Genomic DNA, 27,957 nt, shown 5'->3' on the forward strand with positions numbered 1-27,957 from the left:
TTCGTGATTCCTGTCGATCGATTGGCCCCACTGCATCGGCTTCAATCACGCTTTTCATTAAGCCTCGCCGGACAACGGCGGCTAAAAGAGAAAGAAAGAAACCGAGATCGAATGTCCGGCGTTCCGTGCGTCAACCGGAGGAAGCTGCTTTCGTGGCGTTTCCACTTTCGACATCGATCACGGGAGAAACTTCGACCGATTAAAGATCAACCACTCGTTGCGATCGATCTTCTCCTATCTAGCATTCGTCCTATCATCTGTACAATTTCCTCGTTCAAAGATAAGCACTTTTAAAATCTTAAAATGGCGAGAAGGAGAAGGAGGAGGGAACAGCGCTCAATTAACTTCCGCATATCGAGTCGAACGATGAGTTCATTCGTTTTTCATTAACGTATACATTTCGGAGAATGTTGTAGAAATTCTCGAAGGAAGGCGAAGATACGCGTACGCGATCTTTTTTCGAGTTAATTCTTCGGTTAATTTCCGCGTGTAATAAAGAAACGGAGGAATAAAACGAAGTCGACAATTTTCGAGGAACGAGAGGAAAATTTTCACCGATTGTTGCTGCTGGATTTTAAAACGGAATATCGTTGGGAAATTGATTAGGCGTGGGATATCGGTCTGGCCGTAAAACCGCGATTAATTTCCGGCTAAAACGTATCCCGACGACAGCTTAACGAGGCAATTTAACATCGAGTCGAACGATTACGCTACACACGAGCATCGGAACGCATTTCGGAGGGTATCTCGCGTATAATGAGCGATCGATATTCGGAGAATATAATAAGGACGCAGAAGTCGAGAAGCCTGCAAGAACCGGGAGTTCCTCTTTGTCAAAGAATTCTTGCCAACCGGTAATCTTCCCCTCGGAATGCTAATTTGGCTGGCGTGGTTGGATCGTCGAGGCTCTCGCCCTCGCGACTTTCGAATTTAATTCGCAGGAAATTCCTGCCTTCGAACGGATTTCGTAGTGTACACGCACGTGGCTGTTTCGTGTATTTCGCATCCGCTTAGAACGCGATCGTTAACGGTGGTTGCTCGTTAACGTGACAAATCGCTTGTCAAGACGACGTGTCGCGCCTCTCTGCCTCCTATGCTTTGGATTAACCTTTGTCCTCGTCTCCGTGATTCTATTGATCGACCTTCGACGATCGGGTTTTAGATACATACATTTTACTACACCCAAGTGAAATCACAATTTGATATGTTGACACGTATTGATGAGTTTAATAAATAGAACATCAGCCTCCAAAAGATTACGGGATACGCCGTCGTTCTTGGCGAACACGTCCTCTATCTATCGTTCCGAAAAATACTATTTCGCGTATAATGTGACTTTACTCGAAAGATAGGAAACACGTGGAACCTTCAACGTATTTGAAGATATTTCAAAGTATGTTAGAAAACGAGGATAAACCATAACGTTTCTCGCGCCTAGTGCTTCATGAAAATTAAAGAAAGATTTCATCCTTTCTAAACTACTGTAATGATGTGCCTCTGAATAAATTAAAAGTAAAATACATTAAGGGACTTCTCAGTGACTATAATTTATGTGGAAAGTACATTTTAAACGCAGGAGTCATAGGCTTAAATAGCGGAAAATGTAGATCGTAATAAAACCATCTTGCTGTGGCACAGAAATCCTAATTTACCATATTTAGAGCGCAACGACGCTGCTTACGTATGTACCCCAGCAGCCTGTCTAAGAAGGGTAATTCTAGCCACGGTTGAAATCATTAAAAATGAGCGGTTAGGAAGAGTTAACGACGCCTTTAGCCATCGTAAAAGCCGAGCTACGTTCATTTTTCATCGAGGACGTCACTATGGGCCTGCGACTCGTTTCTTCAGTCAGGTTAATCATTTTTAAAGAGCCGACCGCAGGTGTCCCTTCTCGTGATCTTATATTAAACAAAGAGAGGGACGGAGAAAAGAAAAGAAAGGAACGACGAAGGGTTCGAATTTCGTAGGCATACGAGCGAGGTGGTTTCCGACTGAGAATTAAATTTTCCGCGAGAGAGGGAAATCCCCTGCGTAGAGACAAGCAGCAGCGAAATAATGAAACGAACGGGCTGGCACAACTTGCTTTGCATACGAGTGACATTTTTCACGTCTGTCAAGAATCTGACGCGACCCGGTGCTCCCCTATCCGAAATTAGAGAAGCGTCTCTCGCGATCCATGCCACCGATTACCGCCCTCCAAACCCGCTTCCACTGTGAAAAACGTCAACAGTACGCGCTCCTGCATTTTTTCCTTTACTTTATTCAAGGGAGGAAGATATCGGGGGTTAGGCTCCACTTGACAAATCAACGAAATCTTCCCGGTGTTCTGGTTACGCTTCTCGAGGTTCAGAAAGTTCGACACTTACGCGCAAGCGCAAAGGTATACGTAAATCGCGAGACTAATAACTCGGTACCTTTCGTTAAAAATCTCTCTTACCTTTCCCTTCCACGTGAAAAACATAAAAGTACGGTAGGTTTCTTGACTCGACTTCGACCCATCGTACGTTCGATAAACATTTTATTCTTCGTTGAAGCGCAACAGCAATGTCTCGCTAAAGCGCCAGTGAAATTCCAAAATTTGTTATACAACGCATACAATGTGGACAGTCCTACACTAAGCGTCCAAATACTTTCGTGAAATTACGTAGGTTAACGTTGCAAACTAAAATATGTAAAAAGATACCAGTACGTATCTAGCCTCGTTATTACATGGACGACGATCGTTAATTCTCTTTATATGCGTTACATTCTGCCTGATGTCTAAACGCCGGTGGATACCTGAAGAATAATAGTCAGGTATCCAGGCATGTCCGCCATAACTCTTACCCTTACCCCCGTGAATTTCCTCGCTAATGTTGTGCCAACAGCGAGAATTTTTTTCCTCTCTCTCTTTCGTCGCGAGCACCCGCCACCGATAAATTCGTCGCCCTTCGTCACCGCCTATCCTACGTTTTCGAGCGCCACCCTCTCCGGTGGCGCATATTAATCGTCGCGGATGCAACGGTTCCACGCGATAGCTTTTTGTCTCGAATTTGCCGCATTGCAGGCCGCGATTCATCGAGCGAGCCACTTCCCTTCCGATTCTCCATGGGAATCGAGTTACAAGAGGGAGAAAAATTGAAAAAGATAGGGGGAGAATCTTTGCAATTAAGCGTAACTTATTTATAGACCAAGCTGTCGAGGTCCGCTTTGCGAAATCAAAGGTGCAAAGCCTTCGCAGACGAAGCGGAATCGGAGGAAAATTAATGAAACATCGAGGAAAGGGTCGCGCGCGCGCGACAGAGAGCGTAAGAGAGAGAGGGAGAGAGAGAGAGAGAGAGAAAGAGAATAAAAGGGATGGGGTAAAGGTGGTTCGTTCTGGGAGTCTCTGGCTAACTAGAGAGGCCTTTGAGCGTCTGAGTTCGGCTCAGCAGATCTGTAAACCAATCAGTGACGCCTCGTCGATACGTAAGGCTAAGTCGGCGTAACCGGATCGCTCGACTAAACTGCTTACTTGATTATGGCGTTAGTTAGCGCCCCGTGGCCGCTCGTCTGTGTCAAGGTGGTACCAACCCCTACATTCCGATCACGTAGATCGGTCCATTGACGATGGATTCGGCGCTGACATTTAGGACACGTTTCTTCGACATTGATTTTTCTCGTTCCAACCTCCCCTAAACGTTGTTCTTTATTTACTTTCCTTTTCAGGAGGATTTTTTTTTTACCACTTTGACTGCTTAAATTTCGATTTTTTAAGAAAAACAACGCACGTAATATAGTCACCGTAGGAGTCGTTCGCGTTAGGTTAGAAATAAAGCGCGTACACGTGGATCGGTGTGGTCCTCGGGAGATTGGAAGGGGAACACGGTGAAGACATTATACGTAAGAACGGCGACTAAATTTTTGCTACGATAATCCACACGCGTTGCTCTCTTCTACCACGGAAATAATCTCGGGATGGAGTTCGAGTTATTCGATAGGTTCGAGCGTGACCAAACATCTCCGATTCTGCGTTTTCCCTGTTCTCTCTAAGCCAGAGGATTGCGGGGTTTCCAAGGCCTATCTATTGTCGCAATTAGATGGTTCGTTGCGATTATCGACACGGCGTTGTCCGATCTGTCGCGGCCAGGTCGCGTTATCGTTCGAATTGCCATCGAAATACTATCGGTTTCCAACCAACCGTAACGACAAGGAAAACGATGCTTTGACCACGCGTAATTATTTCTTATTTTGTCGGATGAATTTTGTGAAACTGAAAAAGTACGTTGGTGAGACAAACCGTACGAGTAAAAAGATGTAATTTGTAAATATTTAAAAATTCGTCCGCTGCTCCCCCCGAGTCTATTCTAGCGGTCAATGTAGCTTCGCTAGAAGTTTGTCTACTTTTTGTGTACTCTACGTGGAACTTTCCTATAACCCAATACTTCTATGATAATAATAATTCAACAGAAGATTTAATGTCAGCGTCTCCTTGGAAATTATTTACACCGAAACCTAAGTCAAACATCGTAAAATAAGATGACGATTTTCCTTGAAAAACAACGTACTGTTTGATCGTAAAATTCGCTGATTTCGGAGTGGCTTGGAAATAGCCGGTGACGCAACTTTCGCCAGGCAAATCGTTCGCTAATGTGCTACATACCTCTGTCTCTTTCTCTCTTGTCGTCGCTCGAGGAAAGAGACAAAGGCCTGTTCCTCGAGGATCGTTCGCAGAGAAGCTGGGAATACCGGCGTAAACGCGAGTTCTTGCTCAGCCGAGTCTAACGTACGAAGGAAAAATATCGTTGGCTAATATTTACCCACCGACAGCACTACGATTGCGAAGGAGCATTCTTACCGCGAATCGTTTATCGTTAATGCGATTAAGCAGACGCGTGATTCACTTCAAAGTAGACGTTAATAACGTTGACAATAACGTTGGCGAACGTGAGCCGAGAATTATCGAATTTTCGAAATACACAGGCAAATCGTTCGTCTTCTTTACCCTCTGTTCTTGATCTTGAGATAACTCGGGAATTATCGTTTTTTAAATATTTGCAAGAATAACATTCCACCGAACGGAAATATAATAAAGATTCTCACGTGTTAATTTTTATTCTTCGACGCTGCTTTTATTTTATTTAACGCTATTGCTGTAAATAGCGGAAATAATTTTTGAAAAAGATGGTCATCTTCCGATCGGTGTAGCGCATCCGTAAGGTGCACTTGGGATTCCTAGCAGCGTCGAAAGTGTTTCTCGCTCCTTGACTTTTTGACAACAACAAGAACGTACATTTCCCCTACCTGCTGATATTAAAATTCATGTATCACATTATACGTATATGAAATAACATAAAACGTCTTTGGTACGAGTCGTCGATAGTTCGTACAAGTATACAGCAATGTTTCTACGATAAATATACCATACTATGGTCTATGTATGGAAATGAAGAGCGTAGCGATGATCGATCATGAATATACCTGTGCACGCGACGCGACCCGAAATTCGTCGATTTATAGCCAGTGTTTAATACCAAACGAGAGGATGGAGGACTGTAAATTCCATGGATGGAGCGGCGAAAAGCGGTGGCAACCCTTCGGCAGGCCATTCTCTCTGTTTCAGGACGTTATCGCGTCTCCCGCAGGGAACGCGACCGGCCTCCCGAGATTATCCGTATTGGGGAGCGAAGCACGCGGTGTCGAGACAATGCCGGGATTTTCGGCCCGCTCGATGCGCCTCTGTTCCTCTCGATCCCGACTCCCTTCGTAGTTAGCGGCATGCGTGACTCCGCGAATGGATCTCGCGGGGATTTCGAGCGTGCACGAGCGAACAATCCTCTATGGAGGACGGGCAAAGGTCCAAGGCCGATCGATTCTACGGATTTTCCTGAAATTGATGGATAAGGAAGGGCCAACAGGATCTCGACGCTTGAACATAGGATACATCGCTCGAGACTCGATACGATGTTAATGAAAAACAAATCTGCCTCGTAACTGGTAAAGTATAGAGACAATGGAAAGCCAGAAATTGTCATTTACGGCCAAGTGTTTCGATTTTGTTATTTGTACAATTGATATTTTCAGTTTTAACGATCGGCCAAATAAAGATAAAAAATACACTAAAGTCGTTGTCAAATCGTTGAAAGTTCGATATCGAGTAAAAGTTCGAATACTGTAGGGGAATCGGCGATTCGAAACGGCAGACTCATCGATTCTAGGATTACGATTTACCAAGCTGCGTTATATCGGAAAAACAAATAGAAGGGAAGATTGCATAAAAAACGAAGCGGGAAAATCGAACGATAATAAGTTACGTACACGCGCGGTAATAATTTACGCAAGTGCGGCCATTAAACAAAGCGCAAACAGTGGCGATAAATCGCGGAAAGTACCTGTCGTAAAATATCGCGGCGTATTTTTTCACGGCAAATATCCATGAGAAACACGAAGTTATTTCACGCGCTTCCTTTTCGTTCGAATTTGTTAGCATCCGTGATATATATCCACTCACAGGCTCTTTCGGTGCTAGCGCTGTTTCCGGAATTCTTCAGCGTTGAATCTCGATGGCGAAAGGGGCCGTGAACCCGTTAAATCTCCGCCAGCGGAGATGGTTTCTTTGACCGACACGGCGAATGTCATTTTTCTCACGGGTTAGTCGATGCCCCGAGCTATCGATATCATTCGCAGACTTCCGCTATACCAGCGCAAACAAACGCCCGCGTCAGCCGATCCTCGCGGACGAGGTCCACTTTACAGAGGGTGAATTCTCTTAACGTTCTCTGCTTCCATCCCCTTTGAATCCTCTTAGCGCTTCGGGGTCGAGCAAAAGTACTTTCCAGTCGATCGATTTCCATCGAAACGGAATCCGTTTCTTCTCGCTCACGTCCAAGGAATCGTTCTTCTTAACCGAGTTCTCTTTGACGGCTTTCGATTCAGGTTAGAAGAGGATTTAGGTCAAGTGTAACCTTCGACCGATATCGCTGGGTTAAGAAATTTAATTTTGAGATATCTAATCTTACTTTTTATTCTTTGTACGTATACGAAGTTTATTTGCGATCGATCCCACAGTTATAGAAGATTACAAACAAACGCGGTGTTGATAATTTAATTTTATGAGATAGAAATTTTCGATAATAATCTTTGCTGTCGAGCGTATAAAAGAGCGTATAAAATAAAACCATATACGTACGTGTTCTAAAGTTAACCCTTCGAACGATCGCTAAAGTTATCAAACTTGCTGGACAGAAGCGTTCATCTTTTTTACGCCTAAAATTTGCATACGTGCGAATCCATGGAACAAACTTACTTTCGACTCTATTCCTAGAATTTCCAGTGTGTCCTTAGAATTCGAGAGATGGTGGAGAACACGAGGAAAGATCGTTCGTCGAGTTCCTCGAGTTGGGACAGAAATTTTCATTGAGCCCACAAGTGGCTCGTTACTCGGGCCTTCTTTTTTCCTCCCCTTTTTTCCTCCGAACGAACCCCCATCGACTATTTCCCGAAATGGGCGTTCGTTCGTACGAATGATCGGGAAATCGATTGGAAAAATGATTGGGTGGCATGTCGGACAGAATCGTCGGATCCGTCGAGCGGGACGAACGAAATAACGGCCGTGAGCAAGATAAATACGTTCCTCGGCAGAGGGGGAATGATAAAGAAACGACAGAGATTTCTATTAGCCTCGACAAGGATCTCTATGCTCGACAAACTTCTCGGTTTTCATTCTTCGATCAGCGTAACAGGCCAGCTAAGAAATCGGGCAACGATCGATTCCGCTGGTACTTTCGCGTATTCGCCACGATCGAGTCACGAACGATGATGGACATCCAGCGGAATATATCCTCGCTGATCCTGTGTTGGTTACCTGTAAACGCAGCCACTGCTGATCCTTCCGCGTGAATAATCGTGTCATTGTATCTACTGCAGCATGCAGAGCGAGTGAAAAGTCTCGTAATGGACACGCGTGTTGGAAAAATCTACATTTGGAGATAGACGGGAATTTTTAATATATTTTAATATATTTCTTGAAAATACGTGCTACACATACGAAACATATTCGTTAACGCGTTTTTGCGAATATGAAGTATATTCATTAACACGTGTGTACTGAAAGTTACACGAATTGGAATACAAATATATTTAACGCGCCATGTAACCATAAATTTACCTTTTTAGAGGTTCTATAATTACATTTTTATATAATTTAACACGGTCGGTTAACGCGAATAAACAAGCATACTCGTTTCACTCGCATCGAATATTCGTACAAAGTCCGCCGTTTGAAAAAAGTTTTTTTCAGGATTATCGTTTCGGCGGATTTTCCTAAAACACGCGTGTTATTCCGAATTCCATCACGAAATTCTAACTCAGGTCGTTCGAGGAAATTCGTAAGTATTACCCTGCGCGAACACGCGAAAGTAAGATCGAAAGGAGAGGAAGAGTCTTGGTTTTCACGGGTCAAAATGGTATTGGATCGAATGGCCTCGCGAGAGTTTGCTTACCTCTGTTTACCCGGCTTTTTTCCCATCTACCCTCCTTTTCATTAATTAGCCCAGGATAAATACGAGCCGATTGAACAGCCTGCTTCTTTCTACACGCGCTAGCCCCTTCTCGTTCAGCCAAGAAGCCACGGCAAAGCCCTTCAGGCAGTATTTCCTAATCCACCGGAACCACCGTCAAGCATTTGCCTAGAAAGTATCCTCGTACGCTTCATAATACCCCTAACATTAGGGGTGAAGCTTTTTTAGGCCGGCTCTACTATATTCCAACTACATCCCCTCGTGTTCCGTGTTAAGCACGTAAAACACACGCTTCGGATTTCTTTACAGTTCGATAAAAAATCGCGTTCCAATTGAAGGGCTCGCGACAAAAACGGTCCTTGTCTATGTTTGTCTTCTCTCGGCAAAGAATATTTTAACTAACGTCTTTAATTTCCGCATTTCCACCGGTAAAAATACCAACGTTTTCTAAAAAAAAAAAAAAACAGGCGAGTACAACTTTCAGCGGATGAATCGAATTAGATTACGTTTCTTTACTCGTGCTTATAAAATTATGAATTTGCCGAATATCCGCGGTCCAGCTGCAAGTTCCCCCGTTACCTGCTGTCTGTTATTTGAACCGTCAATCTACGCGTAACGAAATAGTAGCCTCGAACGAAAAGTCCGTGTTTCAAATCATAGGTTCGTAATTGTACGCATGTCGCACCCAAAAACCGTATATACTTTACAATAGAAGGAACAAAGAGACAGTTCCCCTTGTAGATCTGGTAGGAAATCCCGCAAAGACCGAATTATAGGTGGTGGAATTTCATAGCGGAATGTCGCTTTGATCCAGTGTTCGTTCGAGCAAATGGTGCGTTGGCTAAGAGGCAGGAATAAGCCCGCGATAATAATATACGCAGTGCGTAAAACGCGACCGGAATATGACTCTATATCTCGTCCTCTTTCTGTTTCGTCTCCCTAACAAAGATACGAGAAACTTGGCACGGCGTACTTGATCCGGCTGCGGCCATGTTGCTCGCTGCGGAAATTTCGCAGTCACCCCCTTGTCGGTCCTCTCCCGATAACAGCTTGCACGACAAGTGAACTAACAAAGGGGAGTAATCTGCGTCCTGGAAATTCGCCTGCGGAATTTCTGCCCACGGTCTTTCGGGAATCTACGTAAGCTCTCTGTTGAAACTTTTTTGCAGCTTTGTGGGACAAGAGCGGTGCTAAACCGCTATACAGTTCTTTCGCCGAAGAACCGACAGATCTTCGCAAAAACATGAAATCGCACAAATTCTCTCAGCGTGATCGTTAGCGAAATTTTATTCATGCATCCTTTGTACTTTTGCATCTCTAAATTTCCTTAATAATTATTAATAATTTCTCCAGAAAAATCTACGTACGACGCATGAAATTTGTAAAATCGCAAAACTCCCCTCGCTCGTTTACCAAGCCTCGTAGATCGCATCAATCTTACGCAAACACGTACGTAATCGACGGAATGCGGTGCAACGCGTCGTCGTTGGGTATGCAACGAGGGAATCAAGGTCACAGGGCGAAAAACGGAGCGCACGTGGCACGCGACGCATTTTCACAACGATGTGATCGTACAGATGGGGCGGTCGAACGTAGGGGTGAGCTCCAGCGGCCATGTCGGTTCCCAATTAAACAAATGCCCGCTGGAAACTCGAGCAACCCCTCGAGCCAGGCTTACTTCGTCTCTCTCTCTCTCTCTCTCTCTCTCTCTCTGTCTGTCTCTCTGGCAGACGGTCTGTCGTTCTTCGTTCAACCGCAGAAGGGGAATCGGCGGAGCGCACGTGTCGAGCAGCATGCGAAATTCGAATCGAGGTTGGTTGCTCGCCGGTGTATGCGTTTACATACGCTCTACCTTTCATCTCTCGAGTGCGTTACACGCGCGCGAATCGCTGCGGGTCCCTCGCGAGTGTTGCCACACGCGTGCAATCGCCTGCACGTGCATGGAATTTCTAATTAGCCATCGTTTACAGACTGCCGTCTTATTGGAAAGAAGCTCGCTATTGATACGATATCGTTTCGTTTATCGATGTCGTTGTAATCGTTTGGATACAGCTACGGCAAATGCATTTTCCAAATATTTCGAAAGAATCGAATGCAGCAAGTAGAACTTGGTTTATTATCAGAAGAGAACAAGGGTCAAATTAGTTCCGATAGCCAAGCAGTTCCGATAACAGAAGCTTGGTAGGAGGTATTCCCTCTAGCTTTTTTTGGTACGTGCTTCGTATAAGAAAATGTGAAGCTCTGAACTCAATATCGATAACGACACTAACGTTACGAGATAATCGGACATTTTAAAATATATGTTTTTGTGTAAAACGTAGGATTCGATTCACATATCGTAACGTATTTCATCTATCTCATCGTGTGTAAGTCGCGTGATACCTGCTCATAGAACAAAGATGGTTAATGGCAGACGCTCCTAAACGAAGATTTCTCCGCAAACAAAACGCCATGGCGGTATGGTAAATAGATCTCTCGTCGAGTTCGAGAAAGCGAAACGCAAACAGCGGTCTCTGACGCAGATAACCCTTCTACTTGTAATTAGAAGCATTCGAAGACGACAGAGGCTCGAACGCTACGATGCGATAAACTTTTATTTCAATTGACATTATCGGTGGACCTTTCTTAGTTTATCGCGATCTCGCGTCTCGTTTTATTGGACACGGAACGAGGAAAAGGAAGGAAAGAGTGGGAGACAGCGGAGGGAAATGTTGCAAGGCCCGAGCGTTTTCAACTTGTGCGTAAATTACATTACGCGTCCAAATATTGGAGCGTCTCTTCGCTTCTCGAGACGGGTCAAACTGTTTGACTTTGCAACTTGTTCTTGCGCACGGAACTCGCTTTCGTACCGTAACGTCTGGCTTGTCAGCAGTCGGACAATGGCTGCTCCCGCTAATCCCGAAAACGGCTCAAAGCAAATGTTTTTGTCAGGTTCCGGACGATGGAACGAGTTGCGACGTTTTACAATCTTTAGAGGAAGTTGAGAGTTCCACGGCAGGCAATAATGCACGATAATTTGTATCGTTTTCGGTACCTACGCTCCTGATTAGGGTTTCTGCAACGCAACATTGTTTTCACAAAAGCTGAATCGTTTGAAATGAAATTTCTAGCGTTTGATTTTTCAATCCATTTTTTATTTTAATACAAATAAAATGACAATAATTCGAATATCCGTTAATTGGAAGATAGAACTATTAAAATAATATATGTAAGCAAGAAATTAAGAATTTTTCGTGACGAAAAGAGTTTCGCGAAAGGAGGCAACATTTGTACTCTTATTCAATACTTTACGTCTATCGCACGATGACGTTTTCTCATTTTTATAACAAATCGAACTTCACACTCGAGCAACAAGAAAATATGTAGAGGAAAGTTCAGCATCGTGTTATCTACATTTTTACTAGATAGAAAATCAACGATGATGGTTCCTGTATGTGTCCCTGTAAGTGCCACTATTAAAAGCCAGGATTTTTAGAGTTGTCTCGATCGTAAAATCTGAGCGATCGTCGAACGTTTGCTATTACACTGGCTTATGGGAACACACATGCCACTATCACCGCCATATCTGGCGTATCCTTCTTTGCAATAACAGGCATCGTTACATCTCTAGAAACATAACATCAATGACGTCCATTTTTCTAAACTCATTGAACAAAACTGATTTCTCGATTAATTTCAACTCACGATATTGATAATACGACAACGTTGACCTAAAGTAGCGCAAGTTGTTTGACAGGCCGATCCACAACGATATTCCTCGTTTGGCCTGTTACAGACTAGTCTTGCAGCCGATGTAGCTAACAAAATTTATTTATTAATTATTAAATTAATTATCGTTATTAAATATCAACTATTTAACGATCTAATATTATTCTTAAAATAAAATTCTTAAAAATAATTCTTAAAATTCTCAGCTGATAGATTCGTTCGTTTATTTTTTATTGCAAGCACTGTAGATTGAAAATTTAAAATACTAAATACAGCTACACCTGAGCAAATAAATAGACATCGCAAGACTTACCGGTACAAAGCACCATCAAAGCGATGAACAATACACAAACGAATCGAAACATGTTAGCGAAATATGTACCGTTAGTTTGTTAGTGGTCTTGTCAGAACTGGCGAATACAGGCGACAATGGCAGCTTATATACGTAATATAATACACGTTGCATATATGTTTTTCCCCACATATTGTATTCAATCTATATAAACAGAAAATAGCTACGGCAATATAGTAAGACTTCACGTTTTTGTGTGCGTGATTTTCCTCTTTCCTCCTATTAAATACAGTCGCAATAGTTGATGCACGTACACAGATAAGTAGGCGATAATCAATTAATCATCGAATTGACTGCGCGAATAAATTTCCCTTAAATCCCCTAAATATATTACGAAACCTCGCGTTTCTTTTTATTGTTGAGATTCCTTTCCTGTTATCATTTCGTCGCTTCTATCTTTCTACTATCGTAACTCTTTCCTTTTTTGGTATTTTGAAGTGGTATTTTACGTTGCTGTCTATTCGCAATCCGTCGTGTTTTAAGAATTAAAAGTGACTCATTTTCTGTTCCAAATGAACGAGATAACACGTCCAAAGTGGTCATGAAAATGGCATTACCTTCCACTGTGCGAAGACGTAAGGATGTAAAAATACCAGAGAATTTTGTTTACCGTTTTCACGAATATTGTTCCGCTTAACTCAACGTCGGGTATTCCTACGTTCGTGCATGCACGCGAATTATTCTTTATCTAAAAAATTCCCTGTCATATTTATCGTGCATGACTATTTAGGGAGACTCGCTTTTTCGTGGCTTGAATCGCGATGTCCTCTATGATACGGCTTTCTGTAGATGTAAACGCGTTAAAGTTGATGATTTATATTTGTAAAGAATCGCTAATGTTACGACATAATAATACCACTACCAGAACAATCTCTATTTTACGTATAAATATCTATTATATTATATATAAATTATCAGGATTTACGCGTCATATCATGGAGGACATCACGACTCAATGACAGTTCAAGCCGTAAAAAATGGGAATCTTGTTAAATGATTATGAGCAATCACGGTAGATCCAACATGCAAGTTTGCAGATAAACAGCAATTCGCATGCACCTATGAGCGTACCGATTATGTTTTAATATTTACTTTGAAATTTGTTATTATCATATTTATAAAATGTAACCGGTAAATTGTCGTGCAGAGGAACCAAGAACAATGAAACGGAGAATTTAATAAAAAAAAAAAAAAAAAAAACCGAGATGACGTAGAAAATTCATATATTATGCGTATAAATTCAATCTGAGCGAGTCATTAAAATTTTTCTAACGTTATCGCATTAAGTTCAGAGATCATCTCTGCCAAGGCTATTTTCTCAGCGAAAATCGTGTACATGTATATGTTGCAGATGTTGATCTATCCAGTGGGAATAGAAACGCCTCGCGTATGAAGTTGTTTAGAAAAACTTGTTTGAATGAATAGAAAACGTTTAGTATTGTTGAAAGCAGAGAGACGCTGATTGGACGCGTAAATACCAGGTCAGTGTGTCAGAGCGGGCGTTTCATGGGGGGCAAAATGGTGGCCCTTGATTTGGTACAAAGGAACTATGCCTGCCTCCTGTGACGTGACATTACAGAGGGGTGCGAAGTGGAGTAAAGAACGAAGGGAGGTCGGCGTGCAAGGAAGAGGGGAAACACTAGCCGAGGAGGGTAACTCGAGCAATTTCAATCAAGTTTTCCGCTGTCAGTGACTACTGGTCCTTGCTGACGAGAAACCAGACTTTCTTTCAGCTTGGAAGCGTCCAATGAAAACGCTAAGTACATGGAACGGATCGATATCGAAAAATGGCAGGGTTTATCGATGGTTCTCTTCGAGCGATTAAAGTTAAACGTTGCAAGGAACTGCGATTAATACGTACATTTGGTGTACCATCGCTTTCTTGCTGAATGAAATACGAAAAAAAAAAAGAAAGGAATTATCGGTAAGAAATAGAAAGAAACGAGGTAATAAATTTCATAAAAGGGAGTTCGATTCTAGAGAAACGAATTATTGGACAGGAGGGGTGAGCGTAGAAAGGAAGCGAAATGGAGAAAGTCGGTGCTGAGTGCTCAATAATAAATAGCATTTTGACTGTCGGATATTCGATTGTAAGCGCTGGGTTTCGCTGAATAAAACGCGGGAAAAGAGGAACTCGACCCTCGAGCGCGACAGAGAGGAAACTTCGAATTCCTGGCTCGTTGTCTCGGCCGACAACGTAATGGCATTTAAGGTAAAAGCAAACGTCGATAGGAGAAGCTCGGCTGGATTGATCGCTGCGCTTGACAAAGTGAACTCGCGACTCTAAAATTTGCCAGTCGAATCGAACGAAGCTCGACCCTTTTCACCCGTTCGAATCGTCGCTAATTGCAGAGTTCTCGCAATACCTCGCGATTGACGGATCGATACGGCAACAATCGTCGAGTCGACGCAGCGATTCCCATCGAGATCGAGATTACGCGAAAGAAAACGTTTGTCCTAGCAGCTTTTCCGATAGCTCCTCTTTTGTGCGTATTTATTTAACTTTCCGATTTTATATGGCAGATAATATACGGCCATAAAGTTAAAGTAAATTCATTATAATTGGCAGTTATAATTTGAAATAAATACAGGAAAATTAACAAAAATGTTTTCCCATGTATTGAACCATAGTATATAGATGTCAGAAAGTAAAAAACTTTTGGCCTAAAACAAACTGTCAGCTTTTTACACAAGTATGACCATCCGTATGCAATGAATTAGACAATAGAATCACTATAAAACAATAGTAAACACTAAAGGAGACTGATAGATTCGTCTAACAGAGAAATAAAGTACGCGATCGATTATTAACACTAGCTGTACGGGATCCGTCAATTTCAAACTTCGAAATGAAATATCTCAAAAACCATAGCATCAATTTTAACCATTTCGCATCGTAAATTAATCATTTCATCTAAAGAATTTATACTCACAATTATTTTTTCCTAGGCTTTCTAATTTTTGAAATCTGTACGTAGTATACCTACCTCTATGAAATCAAATTGACGGGCTAGCTGATTTCATAAACAAATCGTTTTCCAAAGACAGTGTGCAAAAGTTTCAGTTATTGTAGACATTTCCCATTATTGTCTCCGCTTATTGTATGTATTTACAATAGGATAATTGAATTTGGGCATAGTATTTTCTTTCTTTGACCAATCCCCCTTTTTTTAGCAATTATGAGTAAATCCAGAAGATATAATAAGATATTGAATAAAATTGTCAACATCAATGAAGATTGTTCTGAGGATACCGCCGAAGAAGATCAATATGAATTAGGCCAAAACGAAGCTGACAATAAAAGTTCTGAATACACTGAAAGTGGAAAGACAGAAGAATCTTCGAACAGTGAAGAGGAAAACTTCTTGAATGTGTGTCGTAACAAGAAAAGGATGCGTATTTTTTCTAGTTCTGACTCCGCGGATAAAAGGACGAGCATTCCAAGCACATCCCAAAATGTAATGGATAAAATTAAAATTGTAATTTACGGGATACAGTGGATAAAACTGAAAGCAGATGGATCTAGGGGTAGGACGCCCGTTCGTATGATATTCAAGGATATTACAGGACCTACTGACTATGCTAAAAGAAATACTATATTGGGTTGTGTAACCAGTGCTTTCGAATTGATAATTGACAGACACATAATGGAACACATAAAAGATTGCACTGAAATCGAGGCGCATCGAGTTTTGAAAAAAGACGGATAATCACAGTTGCTGAGTTACGTAGTTTTCTAGGAATTCTATATGCCCGGGGCGCATATGAAGCGAGATCGTCGAAAGCCTCCGAAAGATTACAAACAGATAAATTTGCGCTGATATCCGAAATATGGAACAGATTTATAAGTAATAGCCAGGCTTGTTACCAGCCATATGAAAATATCTCGATAGATGAACAATTATTTCCAACGAAAGCCCGATGCAGGTTTACGCAATATATGTCGAATAAGCCTCATAAATTTGGCATTAAGTTTTGGTTTGCAGTTGACGTGCAAACAAAATATATTTTGAATGGTTTCCCTTATATGGAGAAAGATGAAACTCGATGCTCAAGGGAAAAAGAACAAGATGACTTTGTTTTCCTCAAATTTATATAAATCAGAAAACTGCACGCTTGCTGTGTATAAAAGTAAACCTAACGTAAAAGTCCTCCTTCTAAGCACTAAACATACAGGTATACAATTAGAAGACAATTATAAAGGTGTTCCAGACCATTGCTTTTTATAATAAAACAAAGTTTGGTGTGGACGTCGTTGACCAGATGGCACGCAAATATAGTGTGAAAGCAGGGAGTTTTCGATGGTCCCTTCAAGTTTTTTCTCAATATTTCAGATTTTGCAAAATAAACGCGTGGAAAGGAGTTCATATTTTGCCAAAGATCAGACGCTTCATTTCTGTCACTTTCAACTGTCAAAAAATGCGAAACAGTTACCAAGTGAGTTACTGCAAAAAAAAAAAAAAAATAGAAGCAATAATTGTTGTATATATTGCAAAAAGATTGTATGCGGAAAATGCACAAACAAAATTCAGTATATTTGTAAAAAAATGTGCTCAATAAATATGATTACCCTATAGCATTAATATTATTATCATTTCCGTGATAATTAAAAAAAAAGACTTTTTACTTATTAATAATTTATTTAAACGTGAAGCCTAATATTATTCAATTCAGACTTAATTTGAATAAATCGACTTTTTAAAGAAAATGACGAGTCCTCAATTTGACGAGTCCTCGTAGAGATAGGTACATAAGAAACGCCCGTAAACCTAGTGTTAACAAATATAATCTTCAACCGTAAACTGCGTAGTAAACTGTTTAAAACACGTTGTTGAATAAAAGGGTGACCCTGATAAAGTCAAAGTTTATGTTAGTGTCCGAATATTCTCGTGACCAACTGTAAATATAAAGATACGAATTTGCATGAACATCCGGAAACGAGCGATTAGTGCAGTTTACGGTTATCGTATTTCGCGAAACTTGGTATTTTACGCAGCGGGATCGGAGATTTTCCACACGTATACTTCGTCTTAGAGATATTTTCCTCGTTCTAATGCATACTTGGTAATTGGATCCGGTTAATATTACGATGGTAATTATTCTTATAGTTGCGTAACTTAATACTAGTTAAGAGCTTAATATCTGACCCGTCGCGACAGTCCTCGTTTCAATAATTTTTACGTAACATTGGGTCGCGGATAATAAAATAAATAAATAAATAAATACTTATCAGGTTAAATCGAATCGAGATACTGTTAAAGTAGTTCGCAAAAAGACGACGCCTCTGCATCTGTGGGTCATCTACGAACGTCGTGGAGCAAATGAGCGGACGAAGTATTTTTGCTGGTGTATTAGTTGGCGAAGAAGAGGAAAATGACGTAAAGAGAAACGGAGATGCGAGAGGATGAACAAAGATCATCGACATGATCAGATGAAAGAAACGAGAAGCCGTATCTAGGTTTCGTAACAGTAGTATATAAAGCCAAGTATTTCGATAAGTTTGTCAGTAGTGTCAGTTGTAAGCTGTCTCGTAAAGGAATCGATAATGTCTCGCATCCTCTTTGTCTTCCTCGCCGTTATGGCTATCTTCTCCAGTAAGTAACTTCTCTTAAAGATTAACGCGATATTTCATATAATTTTATGTCATTAAAAACAAAACATAGAATCTATTCAAACTGTAAAGAAAAACTCTTTTTGTTTCGCCTTCCATCGGGTACAGTCACATATTTCTGTATTTTCAATTCACAAAACGTATGAATAGCTAATTCACAATACGAATCCGTTCACTTCTTCGCTCAATTATTTATTTCTGTAACAGCATACTTGCTTTACTTGTACCAACTGTACCATTAACAAAAGCGTGAGGCGCTGAATCATTGACAGGCGCCCGCTTAGATTTTACTCTTTTAATTGTTTTCATAAAAATACGAATTTATATAAAAATCTAATCGTTAGCAGATCGATTAGAGATACAGCGAAAAATAATACAGTGATATCGTATTGCTACAGCTTCGTTTGGTCAGCAATGTGGACTGAATGAAGAGTTTAAATCCTGTGGATCGTGCGAGCCCACTTGTGCCAAGCCACGTGTCACCATTTGTACCATGGTTAGTATTAACACGTGAAGAGCACGTTAGAAGGACACGATGAATCGATTTTTCTTAATTCGTTAGATTTATAAATGCAAGCTCCTTAAAAGCAAGTAATAAATCTATGGAATTTTGTAAACAAACGAGTAGAGAATCATTCTTGGAATATTCAATAGGATTACGAAAATACATACTTAATAAATTCCAAAGCCAATAAAGTTTCTGTAAGGTAGAATTGATTGTTGAGTTCTAAAACTCAATGTTTACCATGTTTCTTGCTTGTGGTTTTCATTTGTATTTATATAAATTTAATTACGTTACATTTATTTGCTTTCATTTTTATGGTTTTCTCTGTTCGACGTGTATACTAATTTTTGTTCTCTCATTTTTTTAGGAATGTAAGATCGGTTGTCAATGTAAGGACGGATACTTGAGAAATGGCGAAGGAACTTGCGTTCTTCCAGAAAGGTGTTAACTTCTTCGTTTAACTTATTTGAAACCCATTCTTCACTTTCTCGCTGGCGTTTGCAATCTCTTCGCTGCTACTTTTTTCTTTTCTTTCTTTTTTACTTTACCAGTTTTTAATGAAAACTCAAAATGGAAATGTATTACACTATCTGTTCATGGATTAGTATTAGTCATAAGTTTACCTAAATAAAGACTATAACAATACTATCAAACTGGTGTCTTAAATACCTACTTAAACTGCATCGATCGTTCTCAGTAAGCAAATTCAACGTTTAGAAAAAAGAAATTAAGATTTCAGTGTCGTTACCAATGTCGTGTTAGGTGTAAGTGAGTACTCGTGACGCAAGGTTAAAGTTACAAACACAGGTTAATATCTTTTGGAAATAAGCACACATATAGAGTCACACAATGAATCGCTTTAAATTTGCATACATTCAAATTTTTATTTCCAGTAATAATTTCAAATTAAATTAAGTTCAATTTTTAGTAAAAAGTTCGGTTCTCTATTTATGCGCTCGTCGCTATAATTCTCCGTATTAAAGATAGCGAAATTCTAGAAAAAGTAAACGTACTTACCATAAAGATAAGCAACGACGACGAAGAGAAAAATAACAGCGGTACGAGACATGTTTGAACGAAGAAACCTGCGATTATAGTTTGACTGCAATTATAATTGTAATTGTCTGCTTTTATGCTCGATAATTCGTCCTTTTAAAGGCCGCTATCTTTGCTTGTTACGTATTTATCGGTCTAATCTTTCACTTATTTAAATTTAATAGACCTATTTAAAATTATCATCAGCCTACGATTTTGTAAACTATTCAAACTCATGGTCGAATCGATTACAAAAAAAGGTAATTAATTATTCATAAAAGCACGCGATTATTAGATACTGAAACGAGCGGGAATACAGTGAAAAACACGGTGATGAATTTGTATCGTTAAAACTTTTTTCGGTCAACAATGTGAATTTGTCCTATGCTTAGTATTATTATGTTGATACTATTATCACTACTATTAATACTAATATCAGTATAGTCTCATAACGAGTCATTTCGCCAAGTTTCTATTGACATTCGTTGTTTACATTCGAACAGTAGTTTTAATACCACAAATCACACATAATAATAATAATTATGTAAGAGGAAATGAATAAAGAAGAATATATGCATACATCTGTGATACTTTATTATTTCATTTAAAAACTACCATTTTCTAAGAATAGCCTACCCATTCATCCAATCCAATTATTGTCCTTTACATTGGCTAACTGGGACACAGCGTTTAGCTGCGTTTCTCACATGTCCTTTAACACAGTGGCAGCCACGAACGCATTCCTGATGGGAATAAACGAGTAACGCGTTACAATTAAACGGAGAGTAACGGAGGCAAGATAATTTTCATGATCGAGAGAAGTATATATATGTAATACTGACCTCAGGACAATTTACGCGAGGCTTAGCACACGTAGGTTCGCAAGAAGGAGAAGGTCCACACGCCTTGAATTCTTCGTTCGGACCACAAGAAGAGCTGACGCTACTTACTACATGCACATAGAATAATGATACATCTTGAAATAAAACAGCGATCGAATAATGAACAATCAACGATACGTGTAATGACGACGATATAAATAAATAGAAAATGCTTACTCAACTATGTAATCGTATTACTTCTACAAATTTCATTTCTAAATTTCACAAAGTTTTGTTTCTATTTTCAAATCTATTTCAATTTTAAAACTATTTAGAAACGGTGAATTTTGGTTTTCTACTGTTGTTCGATTCGTTTATTCAAATTTTTATTTTCGAGTAATTATTCCAAATCAAGTGTATGTTCAGTTTGGTATAAAATATAATTTTCTGTTTATACACGTGTCGCTATAGTTGTACATATTGAAGACAGTGAAATTATACAGACAATGAATATATTGTACTTACTACAAATATAAGCAACGACAACGAAGAGAAAAATAACAGCGGTACGAGACATATTGGAACGAAATCTTCGATCACAGTTTGACTACAATTGTAAAAATTTTCGTGCGCTTCTGATTAAAATTCGTGACAGCAGTCTGTTTTTATACTCGATAATTCGTCCTTCTAAAAATCGCTATCTTCATCTGTTATGTGTTTGTCATTATATTCACCGTACGCTAATTCGATCGCGTTACTAATTGTAAGTTACGAGGAAATTTACACGTTATGAATATTTTACAAATTATTCGAAGCTCGTATAATTTGTCTTACGTGTCATATCATTAACTATACCAAAAGTCACCATGTTACGTTATTTCGTTATTATAAATATCAAATATTTATAAAATATAATTGCATTATAATTTAAAGTCGTTGAAATCTACTTAAGATACAAATATACATGTGAAGAATAAACTTACAGATAAGCACAAACTCGCTTAAACAACGATTATAAACGTCGCAGATGAATTACGCTCTCTTTGACTAAGCCAAGGTGTTGATATATAAAAGGACTGAGAGACGATCGTTGCACAGTGCACATACACAATGTTTTATTCTACTTAATCTTCGTTTCTAGAAATTTAATCGACAAAATGGACCTAATAACAACAACTTTTGCCACATTAACACTTTATCTCATACGTAAGTACATCTGTTTTGTGAAATCGAGCAGCTTTCTGAAAAAAGTGCCCATAAGAGAAAATGGTGATTTAAGCGAATTAAGTTTTGGTTCTAGGTATTTAATATTAGCTAAGTTTCACCTGATAATTATAACGGCTCTTAAGAAACATTATCTTTTTCATATTTATAAACTAAATAAAAAGTAATTCACCTATTTGACTGGAAAATTCATCGAGCATCTACATATCTACAAATTTGCTCTTTCACTGAAAAATCTTCAACAAGTCGGAATTTCCAGTTCTTTCGTCGTGAAATTTCATTCCAAACCTTCGTTCTAAATCTTTATTCGTCTATCTTCGCTGTCAAATGATAAAACATAATTATTTATTCTCTTTGACTTCCGCGCGCTATCACTCTCTCATTACCATAAAAGGATGATTAAAATATTAGTATGGAAAGATGATTAACTATTCGACGTGAAACACTGGTATTTTCAAAAATTGCAACGAAACCGGAATTAGAGTTATTACTCTTTCAGTCGCCACCAACAGAATTTTCACTGCTGCTGACGAAACCACCGAGTCTGGTAAATGCGTTAAATAATTATTAAACCTTCATATGTATCTTTTGCTTCTCGATTTACAACGTTAACGTTAGTTTTTGTTTAGAAGAACCGACGAAATGTGGCGAAAATGAAGAGTACACGACGTGCAATCTTTGTCCAAAAAATTGCGAAAATCCCTTTCAAGAAATTTGCTCGCCAGGGGTAAGCAAGAAGAATAAAATATGGCAGGATCTTGATTATCGGAACGCCGATTAGAGGAAAAAGACAAAGTTATTGGAAAATCAACGTTTTATTATGCAAGAATTAATTAAAATGAAGATTTGTCGTCTTTGTTTCAGCCTTGCATAAAGGCTTGTAAATGTAAATCGGGATACTACAAGGACAGTGAGGGCGTGTGCGTGTCTATCATAGCTTGCATCGTCGATAATATCAGAAATCGAAGTGAGTAATCATCGATATACGCAGAATATACAGAAATGTGTCAAATGTCCAAGATACGGTTCTCGTTATATTTGGTAAATGAAAAACAAGATTCCACTTTTGTATTCCTATTTATAAAAATATGGAAAGATATGGATAAAGACAAGGTTCCACAGTTTACTAAGAACGTTTCTAATCGTTAGAAAAAACAAGAAATGAGAAATCTCCTGAAATAATTATTCTTCTCGTAGTTCCACAGGTAACAGAGCGAAGCGATTCTTCTTCGGCAAATACGTCATAGCCAAGGTGCTAAAATTGAACAGGTGTTTATCCATGTTTGGAAGAAGGAAGTTTAAAGAGTACAAGTAGAACGAGAATTACGCGTATTGTGTACGATATTCGGGAAGAAAAATAGATATATTAATCTGCTGTTACTTACTCAATTTTAATAACGTCTGTCGCAGTATATTTCTTGATATTTGTGTATAAATATCAAGAATTATGAAATAAATGTTCCCATATTTATATACTTCAAGCGAAGTGCGGTCAGTCGTATGAATTTCTGCAAATCTTGACGGATGTCAAAGACCACGACCTCTCCAGATTATAATTTTGTTAATTGCTCGTCTTGAACGATACCGATATTATCTCACGATACTTACTTTTTCAAAACATATGTTGCATTAAAGAATAATTCGAGGAAAATATTTACTATGGAATCGTAGTACTTAAATTTATCGAGGAAATTGCCAAAACAAGGTGCATCTGCTACCGATTAAAGATTATTGTACAATTATCTAATCATGTGACAATATTTCTAACCAACAGTGTATTTACTTCGAATGGTACTCCAGGTCAAGTACTGTCGATTTATCAATTAACATCTAACGTACGCTTCTAGAAGCATCCTCCGACCGATTGGAGCTGTTTCAAAGACAGATTTTATCTTTCCTACATTTCTATCGTTAGGATATTTCTTAAATTCGAGGAGAATTAAAAAAGATCGTGACTTCGAAATGACGAGACAAAAACTTTTTTAAATATTAAATATTATTTTTCTGCGGCGCAGCTAAGTCTTGACCAAACTGCTGCGACTTCTCTAAATATTCCAGAAGCTTGAAAAATTCAAATGGCTTAGAGAAAACAGCCATCTTTCTCGAATATACTCTGTTCGTTTCTAAGAAGATCTCGGCAAAGATCAAATAGCGTAAAGTCAACCAACTACGGGCTACGGATACGAGGACATTTGCCGAAGATAAGCACTTCCACTGCTATCAAAGGCGCGATCTGTCTCTCTCGATACTATCGCGATCGTTCGAGGACCAAACAACCTACTAAATTCACAGCTTTTTGCCCTGATGCATAAAGTTGCATGAAGATGCACAAAAATGGTCAAATTAGCGACCACGATAAGTATTTGTACGCCACTTTCGTATGGCTACAAAAATTTAATACTGCGGAAATGAAATTAGGAGTTTGACAAAGAAACGTTGCATAAAAAATAAGAATGTGTAGCCACGGTGAATGGTGATATTTGTGCTATGAAATGAGCTACGACGATCGCGAAACGTCCCTTGCTTGTTTGACCAAAAAGAATTCTACTAAAAGAGGAGAGAAAAAAAAGAACTAGAAAGAATATTAACACCGAAACTCGACGAAATTTTGCCTGCTAAATTTCGGTGCGCGCGATTGTCAATCGCTTTTGTTACGCTTAGGCGAAACAAATTCGCGACGAAACTTGCGAAACGACGGGAACCGTGGAAAGACGCGACAGCCACAGGCGACTTCTTGGAAGAAACGAGATTGTACGGTAAACACGAGTCGAAGTAGCCAGAATTGGATGGCAAAGGTCGTTATCCGTAACCTCGTTTTACAGATTTCGAATATGTATTCGGTTTTCCCAATGGTTTCGTTCACCGAAACGACGCCAACTTTCCTTCGAGATCATGACGGAGACGATATGGTGAAAGAGAGGCGTGTTCGTATCAATGAGCAACGACTAATGGTACAGGCAAAGATTAGAAACGAATAGGCACTCGACTCTTCGATAAATAAACGATAACATTACGTAGGAAACGACATCGGTTATTTCCTTAAAGTATTGAAATTTTTCCTGGACCTCGCTCAGGTGATCTAATGAAACGTGAAATAACGTGCTAATAAGATACACGAGAACGATAGGTACAGTAACGGACAAAAGTATCTGAATAATTGCAGCGGATCACGAAAGAATATCACACTTGTGGAAATTGGCAAAGTGTGGACAGTCAATTATTCGTTACATTAATAAACTGGAATAATTAATGAGACCATCTTTAGCGCTAATTATATTTTTCGGCTCGCTACCGTACACTAATCTTTTACCAATTATATGTTTGCAATAAGTTTCTTGTGTCTTCTATATACATTTTTGAAATGGTTTCAAATTTTGAAGAATAAAAAAAACTTGTTGCATGGAACAAGAATTTAATTGCGAGAGGATTTGATTTTCTTGTCAAACAGCTGATTACACAGATTCCAATTGTTTGGATTCGGCAATTAAGCGCAAAAAATATCACTGTGAGATTTGCATCACCTCGTTTGTTGTTTGCTACGCGTATATTCCATCGATAGACGAGATATCGGCAGCGATAAACAACAAAAAGATTGCCACGAGCTATCGCTAATCTGGATATGACGAAGTAGTTAAACGATGAATCGAGAGAGTAGGATGAGTCGGTTGCGACAAAAAATTTTGGAAGCACGGTAAGCGAAAAGGGGGAGTGGAGTGTGAAAGTCATGCGTCGGATTGTATAAAAGCGCGAGCGGCAGAAAGTACAACTCAATCGTAACAGACGCAACATAGATTGACAGTAGTCTCAAATCTCAACGTTATTTCGACGACTTTAATCGCCATGACTCGTGTAGCAGTTCTTCTCTTACTCGTCGTGGCTATTGTGTACAGCAGTAAGTAGACAGAAATTATGTTATGTTTTTGTTCAACGCGAGGCTTATTACCTTTCCTTTTACCTTTGTTTCTTAATTTTTTTTATTAAAAATAATATTATATTTTACATGAATATTATGAATAAACTAGTGTCATTAATATAATCTAATAATATAATTAATATAAAATGTAAAGAATAGAAATTGAGAAATAAAGTATCTCAAATATATAAAAAAAGTATAAAAAGAATTTTCTTTAGTTTTTAATTATTATTTCGATTACGATTACCGCGATTATTTATCAAACATTATCGAATAACGAATCTATCCATTCAACGATTAATTGCAGGTGCATATCCTCAGGCGTCAGAGGTTAATCAAGAATGTGGTCCAAACGAGGAATTCAATTCTTGTGGATCCGCGTGTGTGGACACCTGTGAGAAACCAGCATCACCTATCTGCCCTATGGTTAGTGTCTCGTAATGTATAAATTTGAATAAAATTTTAATTCTTCGATTTATATCATCGATTGCTTCAAAAAGCGATCAATGTCTTGACGATTGCACGAATTTTCTGTTACAGATGTGCGTGATCGGTTGCCAGTGTAAACAAGGTTTCGTAAGGAACAAGGAGAACAAGTGTGTGCTCACTCGCAATTGTTAAATTTTAACGAAATACTTTTCTGTGAAATATTTTTCTGATTGAAAGATCAACATAACGCTCGCAATAATTATGCACGGTAGAATGCTTCCTGCGTAATTTGTTGTATCATTACTTATTGTTAGTGGTAGCCACTGAACGACTACAATTATTGTACTGCTTACTTTTGTTAAGCTTTGTTACATTTTTAGTGAAATACACATAAAGATATTTACTTCTTCTTCTTCTTCTTCTTTATTAATCCCGTATTTTTCTTTTTAACACGAATGGAGTTCCAACGATAAATTTTTATACTCGAAAATATAAGTCAACCAAACAGTGCAAACGACGAATGAAAAGAATTTTCAAGAAGGAATATTGTGTTTATTATTATTAGGTAAAATCGTAACTACAAACGTTTGAGTTATATTTAGCTTGAAACAAGCAAATCCATTAATAGTATTTAATTAATTAAAATTTGAGCCTGAACTTTTCATATTACTGAGGACAATTAACACACCATGAACAAATGTATTTTTTTATATTACGTAGATTAGCTGAATTATTTATGTACGAACCTAATTCTTTGACTATTCTACGTCTCTTAAAAAAATCTGGAATATTTCTGAGATACTTATCAATGTTGTTATTAACGCTTTCTTATGCTCCCTCTACACGTTATACGGAGAACTCACTGAGAATATGTTAAACGAAAATCTAATTATTGACTGATTCATGGTCGATCAATGTTTAGCCCTCAAACCTCGGTTAACGTTACTATAAGCTATAAACGGTTAAGAATAGCGAAAAATCACATAACTTTCGGCCTAAAAACTACATCTCTTACCTAGTCAACGAAATCTATCGTCTGTTTCTGCATCAACGTTATGATAGACATGTTCACGATGTATTGTTTAAATTTTCTTTACAAGCCCAAATGAAAATCGATAAGTGTCACCTTTGCTTCTTTCTTCGCTGTTCCAAATGCAATTTTTTTTTTAATTTTTTCATAAATCATCTAGTGAACTAATGCTCTTGACTTCTCAAAAAACCCCAAGCCGTTTGGCCCAATTTTAAAAAAGTTAATCAATTTCAAAGGGTGTTGCAACAGTGTTGGAAGTCACTGTACTGCAAATAGCTTCTTTAATTTTTAATTTTAATTACAATTAATTTAACCTCTCCTTTAATTTTTCCCAAAAAGCCGTATTTGTAGCATGTAATCGAAGCCGGAATCAAAACAATACCTACAATCTTATAATTAGAGCCGATCGGAACACTGCGCTCCGACTATAGTAAACACTTATAATCACAGACTATAGTCGACGTTAGGAACGAAAGGGTCAAAAATAAAGATTGCCTGACGCAATTCAGTGTCAACAGAAGCATCGAGATGTTAACTGAGAACAAAAACTGCTACATACAAATATTTGATTACACACCTATACATATATCGGATATCAGTCTTATCGTCAATTAATTTCTTTAACGCTCGTAGATAGAGATTTCCACTTATTATTTTATTTCTCTGGATAAAAGTCTTTTACGAAAGGTATCTTTACCAATACTTTGTACAATAACGTGATATCTAAAAAGCAACCGTATCGTATCGATCATTCATAATCACAGACGTTACAGCGACCAAACAGAAAAATGTTTCTCAATTACAAAATTAAAGAATTAAACGTCAATTTTTGAATCGATTGATCAATGCCAA

The 27,957-nt window shown here is 38.8% G+C and overlaps 3 protein-coding genes and 1 long non-coding RNA gene across 6 annotated transcripts in view; 2 read left to right on the forward strand and 2 right to left on the reverse strand.

Moving 5' to 3' along the window:
• LOC126870302 (uncharacterized) overlaps positions 1-27,957 on the reverse strand; it is a 122,530-nt gene that overhangs the window by 41,302 nt on the left and 53,271 nt on the right. The gene's annotated exons all lie outside the window — the stretch shown is intronic.
• LOC126870296 (inducible metalloproteinase inhibitor protein-like) lies at positions 11,590-12,623 on the reverse strand. The gene is made up of 3 exons (XM_050627876.1): positions 12,499-12,623; positions 12,162-12,274; positions 11,590-12,083 (listed from the first exon to the last, which is right to left on the reverse strand). Exons 1-3 carry the CDS (start codon positions 12,548-12,550, stop codon positions 11,949-11,951), a joined length of 300 nt encoding a protein of 99 aa, XP_050483833.1. The 5' UTR covers positions 12,551-12,623; the 3' UTR covers positions 11,590-11,948.
• LOC126870298 (chymotrypsin inhibitor-like) lies at positions 17,966-19,306 on the forward strand. The gene is made up of 3 exons (XM_050627878.1): positions 17,966-18,131; positions 18,547-18,644; positions 19,021-19,306. Exons 1-3 carry the CDS (start codon positions 18,083-18,085, stop codon positions 19,099-19,101), a joined length of 228 nt encoding a protein of 75 aa, XP_050483835.1. The 5' UTR covers positions 17,966-18,082; the 3' UTR covers positions 19,102-19,306.
• LOC126870295 (chymotrypsin inhibitor-like) lies at positions 21,548-26,478 on the forward strand. 3 transcript variants are annotated; one of them, XM_050627874.1, is made up of 5 exons: positions 21,548-21,715; positions 22,233-22,280; positions 22,366-22,460; positions 22,598-22,700; positions 22,931-23,214. In XM_050627874.1, exons 1-5 carry the CDS (start codon positions 21,667-21,669, stop codon positions 22,978-22,980), a joined length of 345 nt encoding a protein of 114 aa, XP_050483831.1. In that variant the 5' UTR covers positions 21,548-21,666; the 3' UTR covers positions 22,981-23,214. The 3 variants fall into 3 exon arrangements, with proteins under 3 accessions (XP_050483831.1, XP_050483830.1, XP_050483832.1); XM_050627873.1 differs by having other exon boundaries at positions 21,560-21,715; positions 22,363-22,460; XM_050627875.1 differs by lacking the exons at positions 21,548-21,715; positions 22,233-22,280; positions 22,366-22,460 and adding exons at positions 25,954-26,072; positions 26,187-26,478 and having other exon boundaries at positions 22,467-22,700; positions 22,931-25,625.

The sequence above is a fragment of the Bombus huntii genome, chromosome 10, assembly GCF_024542735.1.
Source record: "Bombus huntii isolate Logan2020A chromosome 10, iyBomHunt1.1, whole genome shotgun sequence".
In the NCBI taxonomy this organism is placed as follows: domain Eukaryota; kingdom Metazoa; phylum Arthropoda; class Insecta; order Hymenoptera; family Apidae; genus Bombus; species Bombus huntii.

Bases quoted from the DNA above. Each gene is read 5' to 3' on its own strand.
- LOC126870296 (XM_050627876.1), bottom strand. From the start codon at position 12,550: ATGTTTCGATTCGTTTGTGTATTGTTCATCGCTTTGATGGTGCTTTGT. The intron at 12,275-12,498 runs GTAAGTCTTGCG...AAATTTTGTTAG, and splicing joins TTTGATGGTGCTTTGTACCG to CTACATCGGCTGCAAGACTA. The intron at 12,084-12,161 runs GTGAGTTGAAAT...TTATGTTTCTAG, and splicing joins GTTGTCGTATTATCAATATC to AGATGTAACGATGCCTGTTA.
- LOC126870298 (XM_050627878.1), top strand. From the start codon at position 18,083: ATGTCTCGCATCCTCTTTGTCTTCCTCGCCGTTATGGCTATCTTCTCC. The intron at 18,132-18,546 runs GTAAGTAACTTC...GTATTGCTACAG, and splicing joins CGTTATGGCTATCTTCTCCA to CTTCGTTTGGTCAGCAATGT. The intron at 18,645-19,020 runs GTTAGTATTAAC...TCATTTTTTTAG, and splicing joins GTGTCACCATTTGTACCATG to GAATGTAAGATCGGTTGTCA.
- LOC126870295 (XM_050627873.1), top strand. From the start codon at position 21,667: ATGGACCTAATAACAACAACTTTTGCCACATTAACACTTTATCTCATA. The intron at 21,716-22,232 runs GTAAGTACATCT...TTACTCTTTCAG, and splicing joins ATTAACACTTTATCTCATAC to TCGCCACCAACAGAATTTTC. The intron at 22,461-22,597 runs GTAAGCAAGAAG...TCTTTGTTTCAG, and splicing joins AAGAAATTTGCTCGCCAGGG to CCTTGCATAAAGGCTTGTAA.